Source organism: Rhinatrema bivittatum, chromosome 3, assembly GCF_901001135.1.
Source record: "Rhinatrema bivittatum chromosome 3, aRhiBiv1.1, whole genome shotgun sequence".
Classification (NCBI taxonomy): Eukaryota; Metazoa; Chordata; class Amphibia; order Gymnophiona; family Rhinatrematidae; genus Rhinatrema; species Rhinatrema bivittatum.
In genome coordinates this window covers 275,548,489-275,569,265 of record NC_042617.1, presented here as the reverse complement: position 1 = coordinate 275,569,265, position 20,777 = coordinate 275,548,489, and the positions used below count along the sequence as shown (strand labels likewise).

General features: G+C 46.9%; 1 protein-coding gene across 1 annotated transcript in view; it reads right to left on the bottom strand.

Moving 5' to 3' along the window:
• The window catches only part of LOC115087471 (inactive dipeptidyl peptidase 10-like), a 135,520-nt gene that overhangs the window by 29,927 nt on the left and 84,816 nt on the right, over positions 1-20,777 (bottom strand). The window contains exon 6 of the mRNA XM_029594695.1: positions 12,883-12,957. Within this exon, the coding sequence (XP_029450555.1) occupies positions 12,883-12,951 (69 nt within the window). The 5' untranslated portion in view covers positions 12,952-12,957. The remainder of the gene's footprint in view (positions 1-12,882; positions 12,958-20,777) is intronic.

The window sequence follows — 20,777 nt, the reverse complement described above, 5'->3', positions numbered from 1 at the left end:
AAAAATTTAGCCAGATCACAGGCATTTTGAGAAAGAGCAAAGATAACACTGATATTCAGTGTTATCCTGCTAAATTAGCTGGCTAAATTTAGAATTTTCTTAGAATAGGTAATGTTAGCCTAAGAAACTTATCCACAAGGTTGGTGCTTCCATTAGGAAAACTAGACATTCACCTAGAGCGCCAACATTTTTGGGGAGCAAAATCCTTCAGCAAGAGACTCAGAGTGATCCTGGTCCAGATCCAATGTGCCAAAGAATGACATACTTTGTTGCAGCAACTGCCACTGTAGGAGAGAGAGCACTGTGCTGGAGCCCTGTATTTGAGCATGAGTAATTGGTGCCCTAGGCAAACCTTCGGTCATTCTCCGCCTCCCTAACTTACTGGGTTTATTCAGCAGTGCACCCATGCCACTGAATATCCAATACAAGTTAGCCAGACTCCATGCAGCTGATTATTGACCCTCTTTAATTCATCCAAATCAGTAGGAAACTGGACCACTGATACCTGGAACCATTTCCCATCATCCATCAAGTTAACCCCACCACCTTTGGGCTACAGCTACCTCTTTTCTTTAGGAATCCACTTTGTTTTCCATGTATCCTTATTGTTAACCATTTATTGAGAACCCAGAAGCTACCTCCTCCACTGCAGCTATCTAGTCATGAAGAATACCTAGTCAAGCAATTCCTCCTAGTGAAAGGAATAAGCTACAATATCTCATCAAGTAAGAAGCCTATGGGCAGGAAGAATATTCATGGGAACCAGAGGAAAACATTAAAGTAATATGTAGACAAAGTCAGAGCCTTCTATAAACAATACCCCCAGAAAACAGGCCTGAGGAACCTGGAGGTCACTCTTGATAGATGGGGTAATGTCAAGGGAAAGCACCAGTGGGATTCAAACCAGCAACAACTGGAAGATCAAAAAGCCAGAGCCTTAGCAATTGAGTGTAAGATTTGTGGACCCTTGTGCTGTGGGCAGATTGGCTCACCCTACAGGGAAGACCCCGTAGGTCCTTACCGACAGCTGACAGAACTACGCTGGGAAGAGACCGATCAGGAACTTCACATATACCAACCCTTTGGTTGAGTCCTTGGATTCCAGGGATCAGCAGGTCTTAGGTGAGAGTCTCTAAGGTTGAGGCAAGGGCGTAGATCCAGTATCAGGCTAGGAAGGGGGCCAAATAGGAGGATCAATATCCAGGCTAGGGTTGGTAGCGGGAGGCAGGCAAGAATGGTCGATATCTGGGTGAGGATCAGAGGCAGGCTGCAGACAAGAGTGTTTAAGAGCCAGGCTAAGGTCAGATCTAGAAATCAGTTCGAGAGCAGATGGAGAAGACAAGGAGAAGGACTGACATGGAAGGGTAGGAAGGAGGCAAGGGCTGGATAAGGACAAGACAAGATGGGATGGAGAGATGAAGTAGGCTGGGCTGGGGGGGGGGGGTCACGTGATGTGGTGCAGCAGAGCAGACGTGTGCTAGTTCGGCTCCGGGCACCATCCAACCAAATATACCAAAATCGGCACTCCACGGATGAGAAAAGCTGCCTCTACCACGTAGCAGAAGAGGTACATGCCTATTGATAAGTACATGTTAAAATAGCAAATCAACATGCCCTTGAGAGGGGTAAAAAAGAGAAAGATAAAAGCAAAAACGCTTCTGACAAAATGGCACTGGCAACCGGCCGTAATACTCTCTCTCCTCTCACCAGTGATTCACCTGGCACCCCACCGAAATAAATCCCGGGCAATCTTACAGCCCAAGTCACCGAAGCCGTGGTGAGAGCCCTGGACTCTCAGTTCACGGAACTGGCGTCCCAATTTCAGGAACTTAAAAATACCATAGAAGATCTTCCCCCAAGAATGGACCATGCGGAGACGCGAATTGCTAATTTGGAGGAAGAAAACTCCTCACTGGTTTGGAAAGTTTCTGCCCTTGATAAAACAGCCCTGGATAGTGCAGACAAACTGGATGATCTTGAAAACAGGGCGCAACCAAGTGACATTCACATCACAGGACTGCCGGAGTCTATTGAGGAACAAAATCTAGGGCCATTCCTGGAAAAATGGCTACCGAAGGCTCTGACACTTCCAGACCTGGAAGGGAAGTTAAGTATCGAGCGAGCTCACCGATTAGGCAGACGGCAGGACGGTGAAAAGAGACCCCGCATGGTTTAGCCCGCATGTTAAATTGGTCCCAAAAGCAGAAAATATTGCAAGCCTTCCGATCGCAAAAAGATCTGACCTACCAATCGATACCTGTTCACATGTTTCAGGATTTCTCCACACAACTTTCACAGAAAAGGAAAGCCTTCAGTCCACTCTGCACTGAACTATACCACCAGAATATAAATTCCAACTACAGTACCCGGCAAATTTAAGAATTTGGCACGCAGGGACAGTTCATCTTTTTACTAATATTACAGAGGCGAGATCTTTTGTAGAGGGGCTTAAGGGTGAGTTCTAAAACCCAATTTTATTTGGGTTTACATTCCGTTATAATAAAAAGCACTCCGAAGAAGGTTGAAACTTTAATGTTTGAAGTTACACTGAAGATAGAATGTACAAGTTTTATTTTTTATGGGTTCGTATGTTCAATATCCCTCACGAACATTTCTCAAACATTGCGCTTGTTCGGACAACCAAAGGAGGAGGACAAGACCGCGATGATTCCCTGACGGTGGAATGACATCTGCTCTCCACGTGTACTAAAGGACAGCTTCCTGACCTTCCAGTCATATAGGGGAACAAGGAATTACCTGATAAGTCTGTGGCGTGAAGGTTAAAACTTCCACATTGGGCTTCTAGCCCAGGGAACAAACAGACTTTTACTGGTCGATCTGAAAGATTTGGATTGGATGGTGCCCCAGCACATCCTTTAGTGATCCTCAACCTCCCCTGAGATTTCATGAAGGTCATTTGGTAATGTGTTATAGGGGAAATAGAGGGAAGGGGAAGGGGGGGGAGGGTGCGGGTGGGGTGGGAACATTTAAGCTAGCTCTACTGACAGTATACAGAAACAGAATGGCTGTTGTGGTTGTTAAAATATCATTCTTGTGCTACCATGGAAGATGGTGGACCCATCTGATGCTATGGCTGGAGAGTCTAGGCTGGGGGACTCTCAGGCCGGTTACAATGAGACATCAGTTAGAATTAATAACTGTGGTGGGCCCATGACTCCCTCTACAGTGTGATTGGCTAGTTTGAATGTAAATGGGCTAGGCAATCCTATCAAGAGGGCGAAAGTGCTTCAACATTTAAGGAGAACTAAAGTAGATATTGCGTGCTTACAGGAGACTCATCTGACAGCAGATGAAAGTAAAAAATTTTGCCGTGATTGGGTGGGGCAAGTATATTACTCACCGGCTAAGGGTAAAAAAGCAGGGGTGGCGATATTATTTCATAGGTCTATAAATTTTCAACTGAATTTAGAGATAGTCGACCCTGAAGGCAGATATTCCATCCTCACAGGAAAACTAAATGGCAGGGAAGTCACATTATACAACCTTTATGGGCCCTATTCGCCATCTCAATATTTTTTCCACATGTTAATTGGTCAGATTATGAAATATATGCAGGGATGGCTTCTTATAGCTGGAGATTTTAACACAACTCTGGATCCATATTTAGATAAATCCACTAAAACCAATCCTCGGCTGCTGGGCACCTGCCCCACATGTTTAGCTAAATTCTGTAAATGCCTACAGCTTCTCGATTTCTGGCGCAATTTACACCCCGAGGAAAAGCACTATACCCATGTCTCCAAAGCACACAAAACACTGTCTCGCATCGACTATATCCTTGGGGCCCAAACTATATTCCCATTTGTTAGGGAGGCAAATATTGGGCATGCTAGTGTCTCTGACCACGCAATAATTTGGGTGGATATATAGTTAGGAGGGCAGAATCCACAGACAAAATGGTGGCGCTACCCCGCATATATGAAAAATAATTCTGATTTTCAAAAGTTTTTACGAGATAAATGGTCTCTCTTCAGTGAAGCTAATGCCCAACATATTGACAACCCTTGTCTTTTTTGAGATATGAGTAAGGCGGTAATGAGAGGGGAGATAATTTCATATTTACGATCCAGAAATAAGCAGATGAATTCTAAAATTTTACAACTAGAAACTGAATTAATTCAGGTTAAACAACAAATGATTCATGACCCCTCTTCTGCAAATATAAATAGTTATTATGCCACACTTGGAGAATTACAAACATACTTACAACAAAGGGCTATGAAGAGTTTCCAATTTGCGGAACATAATTTTTTCAGACCCGGGAATAAGATGGGGAAATTACTAGCAAATTTAATAAGAATGAGACGAAGTAGAACCAAAGACAGCCCAAGGCACCTGGGCCACATGGGAAGCAGAAATTGGGGAGAGTTCATTTTATGCACACTTATATACTGAGGATCGACTAGGGGGACAATTAGAGGAGGAACAGTTTTTTAAAAATTTGAGCCTACCACAACTCACGCCACAACAAATAGAGGTATTAAACAGACCAATCACTCCCCCTGAGTTAATAAGGGTTAATAAGGCTAGTAAAATGGGCAAAGCCCCAGGACCGGATGGGTTCTCATACGACTATTTTAAAATCTTACAAAATCAAATATCTGGTCCTTTATATCAATTTTTCCAGAACGGCCTAACTAAGGGTACGTTCCCGCCCAACTTTAATAAAGCATATATAACTGTGTTGCCCAAACCGGGTAAGGATGTGCCCCAGGCGGCATCATATAGACCAATATCGTTGTTAAATTGCGATCTTAAACTGTTAGCCAATGTGTTGGCCATGCGTATAAGTATAGTTCTTCCTAGTTTAATCTCCAGCAATCAAGTGGGCTTCGTAAAAGGCAGTTCATCAAGCTCACATATAGTGAACTTAACAACAGCAATGGCTTACTGTACCTCCCATCATCTAGCATCTTTTGCAGTAAGCTTTGACTCGGAAAAGGCCTTTGATCGGGTAGCCTGGCCTTACTTATTTTCAGTTCTGGGTCATTATGGTTTTACAGGAAATGTGCTCCAATATATATCTCTTCTTTATACAAATCCCACATCTCATCTCCTTGTCAATGGCACCATTACAAGTCCATTCACCCCACAAAGGGGAGTCCGACAAGGGTGTCCCTTATCACCACTTTTATATGTCCTATCTCTGGATCCGCTTTTGCGAGTCATAGTGGAAGATGGCGCAATAAGAGGACTAGAAGTAGATAACACATCCTTCAAAATAGTGGCCTTTGCTGATGATTTACTTATTTTCTTAACAGAACCGCCCCTTTCCCTACCACTGGTATTAGACCATCAAACTAGGTTCGGATCCTTTTCCGGGTTAAAGATTAATAGAGAAAAGTCCGAGGCTATGTCAGTTTTTGGACATTTACAGCAAATCTGGGGATCTGAGTTTCCTCTTCGCTGGTTGGATACGCATTTCAAATATTTAGGGGTCATGATCCCCCCCGATATCACTAAAATCTACCATTGGAACATCCATCCCATGCTGAAAAATCTTAAGGAACGCCTGCCAGTAATATTAAGGAACGCCTGCCAGTAAGTGAAATGGGTCACACTTACCCATTTCACTTACTGGCAGGATACATTTATTAAAAATGAATGAACTCCCTAGGTGGTTACATTTATTTCAAATGTTACCCATGTGGCTATAAAAACAAGACCTTTAGGAGATCTTAAGAGCCTTTCGAAAATTTATGTGGCAAGGACGGAAAGCAAGAATAGTGCTTAGCTATCTAGATGAACCGTTACAGAATGGGGGCTTGGCTTGTCCAGGCTTTAGAAAATATAACCTAATTTGTATGATGCAACATTTTAAAGACTGGTTTGCTGGGACTTCTTATCATTCCTCCCAGCTACATCTACATGCATGGTTTCAAGGGTTTGCCCTTACAGCCTTAATACAATTGCCAATGGGTTTGCTTCCGACAAAAGTTAGACACTTCCTAATTTTAGACTCCGGAAGAAGAGCGTGTGCTTGTTTACGAGCATATGGGGGCATCAGATATAAGGTGACACCGTTGATTCCAATCTGTGGCATCCCTCAGTTTTCACCAGGAATAAACAACCCATTATTTAGAAGTTGGGCGGACAAAGGATTAAAATACATAGGGCAACTAATTAATGGCACTCAACGCCAGATTTACAGTTTCATGGAGTTAAGGGTCAAATATGGGTTGCATAACTCTGATTTCTATGCCTACTTACAAATCAGACATTAAGTAACTTCCTTAGGCTTGCAAGATTACCCACTATCCAAATATAGCTTACTAGAAGCTACTCTTCTTGGCCCTTCCCTGGGTAAGACAAAATGTTCACACTTTGCGAAGGCCTTGATGAGGCAAAATTCCACTGATCCCTCTTTGGCCATTTTAAGGAAATGGGAGAAATACTCTACTTTGGACATATCTGTCTTAGGCATTAAGGAATATCTGAAAAGAATACCTAAAATATCTGAAAACTCCAATTTATGAGAATTGCAGTTTAAATTCATTTGGCAATATTATTACTCAAAGAAGACAGCCTTTCAATTGAAAATTTGCCAATCATCTCTTTGTGTGAAATGTGAGACCTTAGAAGGGGATTACTTACATTGTTTCTGGTTGTGCTCAAAAGTGCATGACCTCTGGCTGGAAATACAGGAATTATGTTCCAGACTTTTGGACAAGATATACCAGATGACCCACAAATATGGTTATTTGGGAAGATTAATACAGAACAGATGAGGCTTCAAAAAGTACAATGCAGGTTTATTGACATAGCAGCCCTACTGGCAAATCTGACCATATTATCAGCCTGGCTTTCTGCAGAGGCGCCTGAGTATCAACATTGGTTAAATAAGATGCTTAAACGGGCTATTTTTGATTTTCTCTCGGTTAAGAAGGAAGCAGAAAACAAAAAGCAAGGATTAAGGATATATGGGATCCCTTCCTTGTGACGCAAAATGCCGAGACCACGATGAGAATCCTTGCTTTCTTCACCGAACAATAACTTACCTATTGCCATACATGAAATTGATACGTGTAGATACCAATGGACACTTAAGAATTAGACAACCATAACCAGGAAGTGTTTAATAATGATAATATAATACAACCCAAAATTAGAAGGAGAGCTAATGAGGAGAGGGGTGGGGGGGGGGAGGATGGGGATAAGGTTATCAGAGGACTATATAATAAAAAGTTTGAGCACAAGTATTTACTAGGATTCGTTTGGGTAAATCTAAAGTTCGCCTAATAGGCACCTCATAAGTATCTAGATAATTGGTTTCCCGTTGAGAGCCAGCAAGTTCTTGTGAAGCCAAAGTACCGTATGTTCATAATGATCATATTGTAAATTTAACTTGTTTTGTTTATTGGTAATCAAATGTTCTGCTTGTCAGGATTACTGTACTACTCGTTTTCTGTAACTACCTGATGTGTGTAAACAACTCAAACTCAAATAAAAAGATATAAAAAATAAAAAAAATAAAAGTAGGCTGGGCTGAAGAGATGAGGCAGGCACAGGATCAGGAAAGCAGGAAAAGCAGCAACTCACATTACATACAAGGTATAGCCGACATGTTGCTGAGACGAAGGAAGGAGCCCTGAGAAGCTCTATATAGGGCTGGAGCCTTGACATCATGAGGAGGGCCACAGGCCCTTTAAATGTGTCACAGTCCGGCGCTTGCATGCCTAGAAGAGCTGTGGAGGGTAATGATGATGGCAGTATCCTGCCACAGAGCAAGCACCCAGCGGAGTACAGAAGAAAGAGACCAGCAGGTCAGTGGTCCCAGATGAGTGCCATGGATCGCAGGGCCTACCCACGAGCCATGAAATATTACATCAAGCCAGCCAGTGAACTGGAAGTAAGCAGAGTTAGGAAACATAAGAGACCAAGAAGGGAGAAAATGATCACTTCTTCCAGAAGACCAGATTGGCCAAAGCCAGGCTAAAAGGGGATTGCTTGGAAACTGAAGTTGTTCACAACAACCAAAAGGCTATCCAAGCTCTCTAGCCAGGTGAACTTGCCCGTTTCACAGTTCAGCTCTGCTCTTTGCCTCAAGTCTCAGCTGCAGCTCGAAATTCCTGTTTTGCCTTAAGTCTTGCCCAGCTATGGTTCCTGCTCCAAGCTCTAGCTACAGTTTCCATTTCCAGATCCTGCCTTGATTCCAGCCTGCCCTTGCTCTAAGTTGTGGGTCCAGTCCTTACATCAGTGCTTACATCAGTCCTTGCTTCAAGTTGCAGATCCACTCCTTACGTCAGCCCTTGCTCCAGTTCTGATTTCAAGCTGCAGATCCAGTTCTTGTTCTAGTCGCAGATCCAGTCATTGTCCCAGGTTTCAGTCCTGTTTCTACTTCCCACACCACTTCCTGAGTCAATTCCAGTCCCTGCTCTGAGCTTCAGTTCCACGTTCTGTTGCACTCACCATCCGCGGAACCCTTATGCCGGCTCCATCTGGCCGGCAACACCTCCTTGCCGTGCCTGGGTCTTTGGCTGCAGCGGCCTGCCTTCCCGGTTCTAATCCACTCGCACTCTCGGACGCCAGGGCCTCCTCAGCCTTGCCTGCACATGGGACACCACCAGCTTCCGGTCCCGCCCGGGGTTCAACCGTTAGTCGCTGAGGATGATTCCATCTACCAAGTATGCGACATCTTGGACATAAGGAAAAGAGGTCACAGGTGGGAATATCTGCTAACCTGGGAGGGCTTTGGCCCTGAAGAGAATTCCTGGGAACCCGCTGCCAATATGCTTGATAAGGACTTGATCAGGCAGTTCCACCACGCCCATCCTAGGAAGCCAAGACCCCCGGGGAGGGGCCCTAGAGGTGGGGGTACTGTTGCACTCACCATCTGTGGAACCCCTATGCCGGCTCCATCTGGCCGGCGACGCCTCCTTGCCATGCCTGGGTCTTTGGCTGCAGCAGCCTGCCTTCCTGGTTCTACTCCGCTCGCATTCTCGGGATGCCAGGGCATCCTCGCATGGGACGCCGCCAGCTTCTGGCCCTGCCCGGGGTTCCCCCTAGGCACGTGCGTGCGGCGCTGGCCACTGTTTAAAGGGCCTGCTCCCGCCAAGGAGGATGACGTCATCATCTCTGGCCTATTTAAGGGTCCCTCGGGCCGTACCCATACGGCTTGGCAATGAGTCTCCTGCATTGCTTCCTCTCGGGATCCTGGGGGTCTTCTGGAAGGTCTTCTGTTCCAGTACCTGACTCCTGTTCCAGTACCTGGTCCTTGTCCCCTGCTTCCTGTGCCTTTCTCTCGGACGGACCTCCTGGCTTTAAACCTTGGATTGGACTTCACCCTGCTTGTCTGTCGCCTGCCTTTGAACCTTAGATCGGACTTTATCTTGCCTGCTAGCCTCTAGCCCTTGGCCTTTGGTCTGAACCACTCCCGGCCTGCCTGCCACCTACCATCGGTCAAGCGTTCACCTCTCTGGCTAGTTGCCAGCACCCGGACCTTGGCCTGGCTTTTGCCCTGCCAGCCACCCATCTGTCCTCGAACCTCGTTCCAACTTCACCCTCGGACCTTACGCAGATACATCTCCACAGGGGCCCACCTAAGACCAGCCAGCCCTGGTACCCAAGGGTTTAATCTGCGGGGGACGTGGGCTGGTATTGGCAAAGCTCCAGTTGACCCCTGTCTTCCTCCGGCCTCGCCTCCTGACATTGGGGACCTGCGGGGGGTTCCCCCCTCAGGTAGCGTCAACCCCAACTCAGGCTAGGGGTCCACAGTCTATGTCATGGTTCCTACACGTTCCAACTCAAGACTCCAGTTCCTGCTCCAAGTTCCAGTTCCAGCTTCATGTCTCAATTTCAGTTTCATATTCCAACTCAGATTCCAGTTCCTGCTCCAGTTTCTGGTTCCAAACCAATTCTCAACCCTAATGCTGTAGAGGTGCAGCAACTGCTGAAGTGCTCTAAAGCTGAATTTCTCCTTATTAAGGTTCTGCTCACATTGACTTGCCATAATGTAGATACAGTGATTCTCAACTTTTCATGACTATTCCATGACCTTTTCAGCAAAGCTTTTGATATGGTCCCACATAGAAACATAGAAATGACGGCAAAAGAAGACCAACGGCCCATCCAAGTCTGCCCAGCAAGCTTTCACACTCTTTTTTTTTTCTCATACTTATCAAAAAAAACCTGCGCGGAGAAACCCCAATAGGAGGCTTGTGAATAAAATGAGAAGCTTGGGAGTGAGCACCAAGGTGGTGGCGTGGATTGCAAACTGGTTGACCGATAGGAGACAGCATGTAATGGTAAATGGAATCTTCTCTGAAGAGAGAACAGTGTTAAGCAGAGTGCCACATGGATTGGTTGTTGGAACAGATTCTGTTCAATATCTTTATGAGCAATATTGCAAAAGGGATAGAAGGTAAAGTTTGTCTACTTATGGATGATATTAAGATCTGCAACAGTTCAGTTCTGGAGCCCGTATCTCAAAAAGGATAGAGACAGGATGGAGGCAGTCCAGAGAAGGGCAATGAAAATTGTGTGAGGTCTGTATCAGAATACCTATGAGGAGAGGCTGAAGGATCCAAATATGTATACCCTGGAAGAAAGGAGGTGCAGGGAAGAAATGATACAGATCTTCAGATACCTAAAAGGTTTCAAAGATGTATGGACTTTGAACCTTTTCCATTGGAAAGAAATCAATAGAACTAGGGGGTCACAAAATGAAACTACAGAGGGGATGACTCAGAACCAATGTCAGGAATTATTTCTTCACTGAGAGGGTGATAGAGGTCTGGAATGCCCTTCCGGAAGAGGTGGTGAAGAAGAAAACAGTCAAAGAATTCAAAGGGACATGGGATAAAGACTGTGGATCCTTAAAGGCTAGAGGATGAAAATGAGTGTGCAGGGGAATAACTTGCTGGTAAGGCGGTTACTACCCTTAGCAGAAGGCGTGGCGATTACTACCCTTAACCAATATGCTTTGATGCTTTTAATGCAACTTCAATATTTTTCCCCTCTTAGATGGCAGGGGGAAAAGAGGAATTGGATTCAGATGACAACCGAGGGTCCCAACTTCCATGGTCTGGGATACGATACACAGACATAAGGGAAAAGCACAGGACTGCTTCTACGGCCAAGTCCTAAAGGAAATGAAGAAAGCATGCACGGGAGTAACTTGCAGGTACGGTGGTTACTACCCTTAACCAATAAGCCTTGATACTTTTGATGCAACTCCAACATTGCTTTCTGCTTCAATGGCGGGAGAAAAGAGGAATCTGGGGAACTGACCAGCATGGAGGTAACTAACACAGTTACTACCCTTAACAGAAGGCAGGGGATTACTACCCTTAACCAATAAGCTTTGATGCTTTTGATGCAATTGCAACATCACTCTATGCTTCAAAGGAAGGGGTTGGGGAGTGAAAGGAAAAAGGAATTTGGAATCAAAGACAACCAACGCAAGCCATGACTTTTTACAGTCTGAGGTACTGATGCACAGACATTAAAGAAAAAAACACAGGACTGCTTCTACGGCCAAGTCCAAAAGCAAAGGATGTCAAGCAAAACTGACTGATGCAGGGGAGTAACCTGCACAGCACGGTAGGTACTTCCATGGGAAGCTTGTTGGGCAGACTGGATGGACCATTGGTCCTTTATGCTGTCATGTCTATGTTTCTATGTTTGTTTAGTACCATACCTGGGAACTTTCCGGATTTCCCCTGGAGACTTAGGGAATTTGCAGCAATTGCCGGTCTCTTGGGAAACGCTAACAAGCTCAGGGCCTCTCTGTTTACTGCTGCAGCCATTCCCCTTCAATAAGCCTGCAGGTAGGAGGGGAGTAAGCCTGGAGCACAGGTACTGCAGGCAGCCTGTGGGGAAACGTGCAAAGGGGCTGCCACAGTCTGCAGCTGGACTTCCAGGACTTGGACTCACTCAGCTAAGGACAGAATGAGGGTGCACAAGTCAGGGAGCTGTGGGAGCAAAAAAGAGCTTTCTGCAAAGTCGTGGATAACAAGACTCCTGTCATCACTGTCTGGCTTCGGAGATGGCCCAAAAGCAGCAGTGGGAGATCTGGATGCAAGTTATCTGTTGTGTCTTGTCTTTCTTACCGTGCTGTCTGCCTTCATGTTGTGTTATTTATGGATGACGGGGACAATTTCTCCCAAGATGCATCAGTATTCAGTTCCAACAAAATGGTAAAAGAAATTAGTTTTGTATTGTGTTCCCTTTACCTCCAAACAATGAAGACGTGATGGTTTCTTTACTCGACATCTTTTTATTTTATTTATTGGATGGCTATTAGTGAAGTCTGGTTGACCTCTTTAATATTTCTCTTTGTGTTTGTGGAAGAAGCAAGATAGATATCTACACGATGCAGAGAAAAGAGCTTGTTGGATTAGTAGTGTGGGTACTGAATGATGTTCTCGTGAGCTGAACTGGGAAAGGGTAGTTATATGATTCTGTAGTTAGGTTATAATTAATGGATTACTTAACTTTGTCCTGACAAATAATTTCAGTCATCAGACCCAGGTGTTAAAGGTTATAATAAGATTGATGTTATTGTAAGGTTTCAGTCTTTTAAGTTTGTTTTAGAATTTCTGAGCATCACAGTGCACACCTTTACTTAGGATAATAAAGAGAGATGTACATTTTTGTAATGTGTCCCTATATAACATGGAACAAACACAAAGATTATTTCTCTCTCTTCCCCAGCCCACTTTTTTTTTTTTTTTTGCTATTTAGCCTTTCTTTCTGTAAATATTTGCTGTAAGTAATACGTTCCTAATAATAAACAGCACACTAATTATTCTAAGAAGACCATTTCCCTGTGATATGTGAGGGAAGGGCCTGGCAGTAAAACCACAATTTACATCCCTGCTAGGATGCCCAGCAGAGAATCCAGGCCTCCTATACTCTTACCTGTTCCACATTGTATGCCAACAGCACGTTCTGAAGATCCCGGGACACCTGGAAATGCACTGCTTTCATGGACAGCTGTTGGCAGAGGGAAGCAGAATGGAAAAAGCAGTTTGTAATTCAGGACGATTCCAGCCTGGGGTGGTGTGTGTTGCTGCTCACTGCATGCAAACACTGGTGGTCTCAGCTGGTGCTCACTGCCACTGCATGCATGCTTCGGTTAAATCCTGGACTCGGGGTAGGGAGTGGGCTTGGAGGGGGCTGTCTGTGACTGCATGCTTCAGGTAAGTCCTGCACGTGGTGGGGAAGGGCTCTCACTGCATGAACGTCATCAGGTAAATCTTGGACTTGGGGCTTGAAGGGCTCTTGTTGTGACTGCATGAATGCTTCAGCTAAATCCTGAATTTGGAAGGAGCAGGGGTGCTCACTGTCACTGCATGCATGCCTCAGTTAAATCCTGGGGTTGGAGGGGTAGAGGGGTTATTACTGTCACTGCCTACGTATTTCAGGTAAATTGCGATTCTCTCTGTCGGTGCATGCATGCTTAAGGTAAATGTTGGGCCCGTGAGGTGTATGGTATTTACATGCACGCTTTAGGTAATTCCTGGGCTAAGGGTAAGCTTGGTACTCGCATGCATGCTTAATTTAAATCATAGGATGGGGATGTGCTCTCTGCATTCATGCTTCAGGTGCTTGGGCTCAAAGAGGGCTTACAGTCATTCATGCGTGCGCCAGATGGATCCAGAACTAAAGGGGTCCTCATCACTATCACTCAGTGCATGTTTTATGTAATACTTGGGCGCCATGGGTGCTTATGGTAATCGAACACATGCTTCAGGTAAATGCCGAAATCCTGAGCTGAGGGGCATTCATGGTCTCTGCATGCAAGCTTCATGTGCATCCAGGGCTGAAGGTTGCCCTTGCTGCTCATACTAGATATAAAGGATGGCATTAATACTGACCAGTGTGCTATTCTCTACAAGTGTCACCAATTTCTGGCTTTCCACCTCCTGCCTGACCACATTCCCTTCTTTTGTCTTCAGAACAATTTCATTATCTGTGAATGCACATAGATTTAAAAAAAAAAAAAAAAAAAAAGTAACACTACCACATTTATAAAGCCAAAGGTTCCTCTTTCTAACACATCAGTTTCTTGGTTCTCCCTTGAACCATCCATAATGCATTAGGTGGCCTCATCTGACAACACCAGCATGGACCCAGATCTCAGAACTTAGAAAAAGTCTTACTAAGCATGCACGGGAATTCCTGTTCATGCACGGGAATTCCTGTTCATGCAGGCTGCCTCGTGAGCCCCCCAGTCTCTCTTCATCAGCATGAACGTGTTCCTAGTCTCTCTTAAAATTGTCTTCCTTTTTGGCCTTGTTACTGGCCTTGATTTCTGTCCCGAGTTATGTTTGCGATTCATTTAGGCCCGGATTTTCAAAGTCCTACGCACGTAGGTGGGGGTTACTCGGACCGGGCCTATTTTAAAAAGGCCCGGCAACACGCATAAAGCCCTGGGACGCGTCTAAGTCCCAGGGCTTCGGGAAAGGGGCGGGGATGGGGCAGGGAGGAGCTAGAGGTCTCCGGCACAGCGGCCATTTGCCGCTGTGCCGAGGGATCTCATGCCAGCAGGGTGCCAGCGTGCACAACCTGCGCCTGCCCCAAGGCAGGCACACGCGGTAAGGTAAAGAAATGGGGAGGGGGGTTAGAATAGGGCTAGAGGATGGGAAGGTTAGAGGAAGGGGTAGGAAGGATAGAGTAGGGGGAAGGGAAGTTCCTTCACAGGCCGCTCCTAAATTGGAGCGGCCTGGGAGGGAACGGGTGAAGGCCGCGGGCGTTGGCGCATGCAAGATGCATTAGTGTGCACCCCCTTGTGCACGCCGACCCCCGATTTTATAACATGTGCGCACCTGCTCGTGCATGTTATACAATTGGCCGTCCGTGTGCGCGTGCCAGGTAGCGCGCGCGCATGGACGCCTGCACGTAGGTTTTAAAATCTACCCCTTATTTTTCCTCTATTACTGCCTCAAAGGAACTTTTCAGTTACAAAAAAAAAAGGGATATGGAAAAATATAAGGCCAAGAAGCCTGCAGTTAGTAGGTTTAAAGTCTGCATTTGTGGGCGTAGGATATCCATCACAGACACCCATTTTGTCTGCTACCGCTACCTGGGTCCAGCTCAGGATGATGCCAGCTGTTATAGTTGTGGCTGGATGTCCTCAAGGGTGCAGAAGTGCCATGTCTGGAAGATGGAAAGACTGTGGAAGGTGCTGTCAGGTAAGGCTTAGAAGTCTTAGGAAGCTGGGCAGCGGGTTGCTTGTTATGGAATTGATCTGAGTGTGATCAATTCAGATCAAATAGGGTTAATGATACCTGTGGGCCTTAACAGGACTGAACGCTGACCTTAAATTACAAGATCTTATTACTGTTTGCAAGGATAATAGAGGGATCACTTAGCTAAACTCAAATGAGTAAAAAAAAACCTGTCAGATATGAAGGCTGCAGAGAAGGGTGATGTCCCTTACATATGCTGAGGCCGCAGAGAAGGGCGATGTCCTTTACATGTTCCTTACATATATTGAATATGCTGTTGATTAAAACCGCCCCTGCTATCATTGCTTTTAAGAACATAAGAACATAAGAAATTGCCATGCTGGGTCAGACCAAGGGTCCATCAAGCCCAGCATCCTGTTTCCAACAGAGGCCAAAAACCAGGCCACAAGAACCTGGCAATTACCCAAACACTAAGAAGAACCCATGCTACTGATGCAATTAATAGCAGTGGCTAATCCCTAAGTAAACTCGATTAATAGCCATTAATGGACTTCTCCTCCAAGAACTTATCCAATCCTTTTTTGAACCCAGCTACACTAACTGCACTAACCACCTCCTCTGGCAACAAATTCCAGAGCTTTATTGTGCGTTGAGTGAAAAAGAATTTTCTCCGATTAGTCTTAAATGTGTTACTTGCTAACTTCATGGAATGCCCCCTAGTCCTTCTATTATTCAAAAGTGTAAATAACCGAGTCACATCTACTCGTTCAAGACCTCTCATGATCTTAAAGACCTCTATCATATCCCCCCTCAGCCGTCTCTTCTCCAAGCTGAACAGCCCTAACCTCTTCAGCTTTTGAGGATTCACCAATGCAAATGCTTAAGTGCTGAAACCCTGAAAACTATCCAATAAGAATTTGGGAGCTTCTGGAGCTATAGACAACACCCAAGCATGAAGGTAAGCATTAAAGCAGCACTGGGGTCTGATGTGCTGAACTGTGAGGCCAGGACTGATAAAATAGTGAGAGAGGGGGACCCTCTCCTGCCTCAAGCTCACAGCTGCCAGTGTTAAAAGTAAGCAAAGCTATAAACGGACAAAACATTATACACGTCAGGAGCCGCATGATACCTTGGGTCCTAAACAACATTCGGGCCAATACAGTAAAAAACGCGGGAGAGCGGGCAAGTGCCCGCTCTCCCATCGCGCGCACAGGACACTCTGCTGTGCGCGCGATGCAGTAAATAAATTTATTTAAATTAGGCCCGACAGTAAAAAGAGGCGCTAGGGACACTAGTGCGTCCCTAGTGCCTCTTTTCGGACAGGAGCGGCGGCTGTCAGCGGGTTTGACAGCCGACGCTCAATTTTGCCGGCGTCGGTTCTTGAGCACACTGACAGCCACGGGTTTGGAAACCGGACTCCGGCAAAATTGAGCATCCAGTTTTCAACCCACGAGCTGTGGGCCTATTTCAATTTTTTTTTTTTTTTTTACTTTTTTAAATTTTCGGGACCTCCGACTCGGGACACGACCTGGGGGCGGGTACGGAGGATGTGGCCACGCCCCCGGACCGCCCCGGGCCGTAACCACACCCCCGGACCCGCCCCCAAAACACTGCCGACACGCCCCCTAAACGCCGTGACGACCGGGCCCGCCCCCTACACGCCCCCGACACGCCCCCTCGGAGAACCCCGGGACTTACGCGAGTCCCGGGGTCTGCGCGCGCCGGTAGGCCTATGTAAAATAGGCCTACCGGCGCGCAGGGCCCTGCTCGCCTAAATCCGCCCGGATTTGGGCGGATTTAGGCGAGCAGGGCTCTTAAAATCCGCCCCACAGTCTGATTATTGCAGTCAAGCATTTAGTGTTATTTGTAGCAATTTACGTTGTCTAATTATTCCTAAAAGCTAATAATAAATGTGATATTATTTTTCACCTGACACCGAGGTGTTTTATCTCAGTGTGTGTGCAAGAGACAGGAGTATTAAGGTAAGCCTTCTGTGTGAGCCCAGAATAACTCTTCTTCTGAGAGAGAAGCCATGCTTAGAACATAAGAACCTAAGAACATGCCATACTGGGTCAGACCAAGGCAGGCGTTAATTTCTGAGGGTAAAAATGTGTGCGTTGGGCACACATTTAATTTTTGCATTGGGAGGTAATAGCTAATAGTCCCATCAACATGAATTTACATGTGAAGAGCGCTATTAGCTTAGCAGGGGTTGGACGCACGTTTTGGACGTGCTAATCCCCTTATTGCATAAGGGATTATGGACGCATGTCCAACCACGGGTTAACCAGGGCGCTTGGCTGAGTGCACTATATTGCAGAGGGTGCACAGAAAAGCAGTTTTTACTGTTTTTCTGTGCACTTTCCCAGTGCCCGGAGAAATTAGCGCCTACCTTTGGGTAGGCTCTAATTTCTGAAAGTAAAATGTGCGGCTTGGCTGCACATTTTACTTACTGAATCGCGCGGGAATACCTAATAGGGCCATCAACATGCATTTGCATGTTGCGGGCGCTATTAGGTTCAGGGGGGTTGGACACGCGTTTTGAGCGTGCTATTAACCCTTACTGAATAAGGGATAAAGCTAGCGCGTCAAAAACGCGCGTCCAAATGCCGGCTAACAGTGCGCTCGGAGTGCACTGTACTGTATCGGCCTGATTGTAAGAAATATGCTTTGCTTCATATACTACTGTATTAATTATTGTGATTGTTCTCTTTGGGGTAGATTTTCAAACAAGGCGCGTTGGCGTACTTTTGTTGGCGCTCCAGGCGCCAACAAAAGTATGCGGGATTTTAGTAGATACGCGCGGAGCCGCGCGTATCCGCTAAAATCCTGGATCGGCGCGCGCAAGGCTATCAATTACGTATAGCTGGCGCGCGCCGAGCCGCGCAGCCTACCCCCATTCCCTCCGACGCCGCTCCGAAATCGGAGCGGCCTCGGAGGGAATCCCCTAACGCCTTCCCCTCACCTTCCCCTCCCTTCCTCTACCTAACCCCGGCCCTGTCTAAACCCCCCCCTTACCTTTGTCGGGGGATTTACGCCTCCCGGAGGGAGAAGTAAATCCCCGCACGCCAGCGGGCTGCTAGCGCGCCGGGACACGACCTGGGGGCGGGTACGGAGGATGTGGCCACGCCCCCGGACCGCCCCGGGCCGTAACCACACCCCCGGACCCGCCCCCAAAACACTGCCGACACGCCCCCTAAATGCCGCAACGACCGGGCCCGCCCCCTACACGCCCCCGACACGCCCCCTCGGAGAACCCCGGGACTTACGCGAGTCCCGGGGTCTGCGCGAGCCGGTAGGCCTATGTAAAATAGGCCTACCGGCGCGCAGGGCCCTGCTCGCCTAAATCCGCCCGGATTTGGGCGGATTTAGGCGAGCAGGGCTCTTAAAATCCGCCCCACAGTCTGATTATTGCAGTCAAGCATTTAGTGTTATTTGTAGCAATTTACGTTGTCTAATTATTCCTAAAAGCTAATAATAAATGTGATATTATTTTTCACCTGACACCGAGGTGTTTTATCTCAGTGTGTGTGCAAGAGACAGGAGTATTAAGGTAAGCCTTCTGTGTGAGCCCAGAATAACTCTTCTTCTGAGAGAGAAGCCATGCTTAGAACATAAGAACCTAAGAACATGCCATACTGGGTCAGACCAAGGCAGGCGTTAATTTCTGAGGGTAAAAATGTGTGCGTTGGGCACACATTTAATTTTTGCATTGGGAGGTAATAGCTAATAGTCCCATCAACATGAATTTACATGTGAAGAGCGCTATTAGCTTAGCAGGGGTTGGACGCACGTTTTGGACGTGCTAATCCCCTTATTGCATAAGGGATTATGGACGCATGTCCAACCACGGGTTAACCAGGGCGCTTGGCTGAGTGCACTATATTGCAGAGGGTGCACAGAAAAGCAGTTTTTACTGTTTTTCTGTGCACTTTCCCAGTGCCCGGAGAAATTAGCGCCTACCTTTGGGTAGGCTCTAATTTCTGAAAGTAAAATGTGCGGCTTGGCTGCACATTTTACTTACTGAATCGCGCGGGAATACCTAATAGGGCCATCAACATGCATTTGCATGTTGCGGGCGCTATTAGGTTCAGGGGGGTTGGACACGCGTTTTGAGCGTGCTATTAACCCTTACTGAATAAGGGATAAAGCTAGCGCGTCAAAAACGCGCGTCCAAATGCCGGCTAACAGTGCGCTCGTCGGAGTGCACTGTACTGTATCGGCCTGATTGTAAGAAATATGCTTTGCTTCATATACTACTGTATTAATTATTGTGATTTTTCTCTTTGGGGTAGATTTTCAAACAAGGCGCGTTGGCGTACTTTTGTTGGCGCTCCAGGCGCCAACAAAAGTATGCGGGATTTTAGTAGATACGCGCGGAGCCGCGCGTATCCGCTAAAATCCTGGATCGGCGCGCGCAAGGCTATCAATTACGTATAGCTGGCGCGCGCCGAGCCGCGCAGCCTACCCCCATTCCCTCCAAGGCCGCTCCGAAATCGGAGCGGCCTCGGAGGGAATCCCCTAACGCCTTCCCCTCACCTTCCCCTCCCTTCCTCTACCTAACCCCGGCCCTGTCTAAACCCCCCCCTTACCTTTGTCGGGGGATTTACGCCTCCCGGAGGGAGAAGTAAATCCCCGCACGCCAGCGGGCTGCTAGCGCGCCGGGACACGACCTGGGGGCGGGTACGGAGGATGTGGCCACGCCCCCGGACCGCCCCGGGCCGTAACCACACCCCCGGACCCGCCCCCAAAACACTGCCGACACGCCCCCTAAACGCCGCGACGACCGGGCCCGCCCCCTACACGCCCCCGACACGCCCCCTCGGAGAACCCCGGGACTTACGCGAGTCCCGGGGTCTGCGCGCGCCGGTAGGCCTATGTAAAATAGGCCTACCGGCGCGCAGGGCCCTGCTCGCCTAAATCCGCCCGGATTTGGGCGGATTTAGGCGAGCAGGGCTCTTAAAATCCGCCCCACAGTCTGATTATTGCAGTCAAGCATTTAGTGTTATTTGTAGCAATTTACGTTGTCTAATTATTCCTAAAAGCTAATAATAAATGTGATATTATTTTTCACCTGACACCGAGGTGTTTTATCTCAGTGTGTGTGCAAGAGACAGGAGTATTAAGGTAAGCCTTCTGTGTGAGCCCAGAATAACTCTTCTTCTGAGAGAGAAGCCATGCTTAGAACATAAGAACCTAAGAACATGCCATACTGGGTCAGACCAAGGCAGGCGTTAATTTCTGAGGGTAAAAATGTGTGCGTTGGGCACACATTTAATTTTTGCATTGGGAGGTAATAGCTAATAGTCCCATCAACATGAATTTACATGTGAAGAGCGCTATTAGCTTAGCAGGGGTTGGACGCACGTTTTGGACGTGCTAATCCCCTTATTGCATAAGGGATTATGGACGCATGTCCAACCACGGGTTAACCAGGGCGCTTGGCTGAGTGCACTATATTGCATCGGCCTGCAAGTGCACACAATCTGATGTGAGGCAGTCAGAATTACATGAGACAGTCTAGACTGCGTTTTGGGAACACCCCATGCTTTTCTCATAACATAGTTTCAGATATACAGATAGAAAGTGTATAACTGGCAGAAGGACAGGCAGTGAGTACTG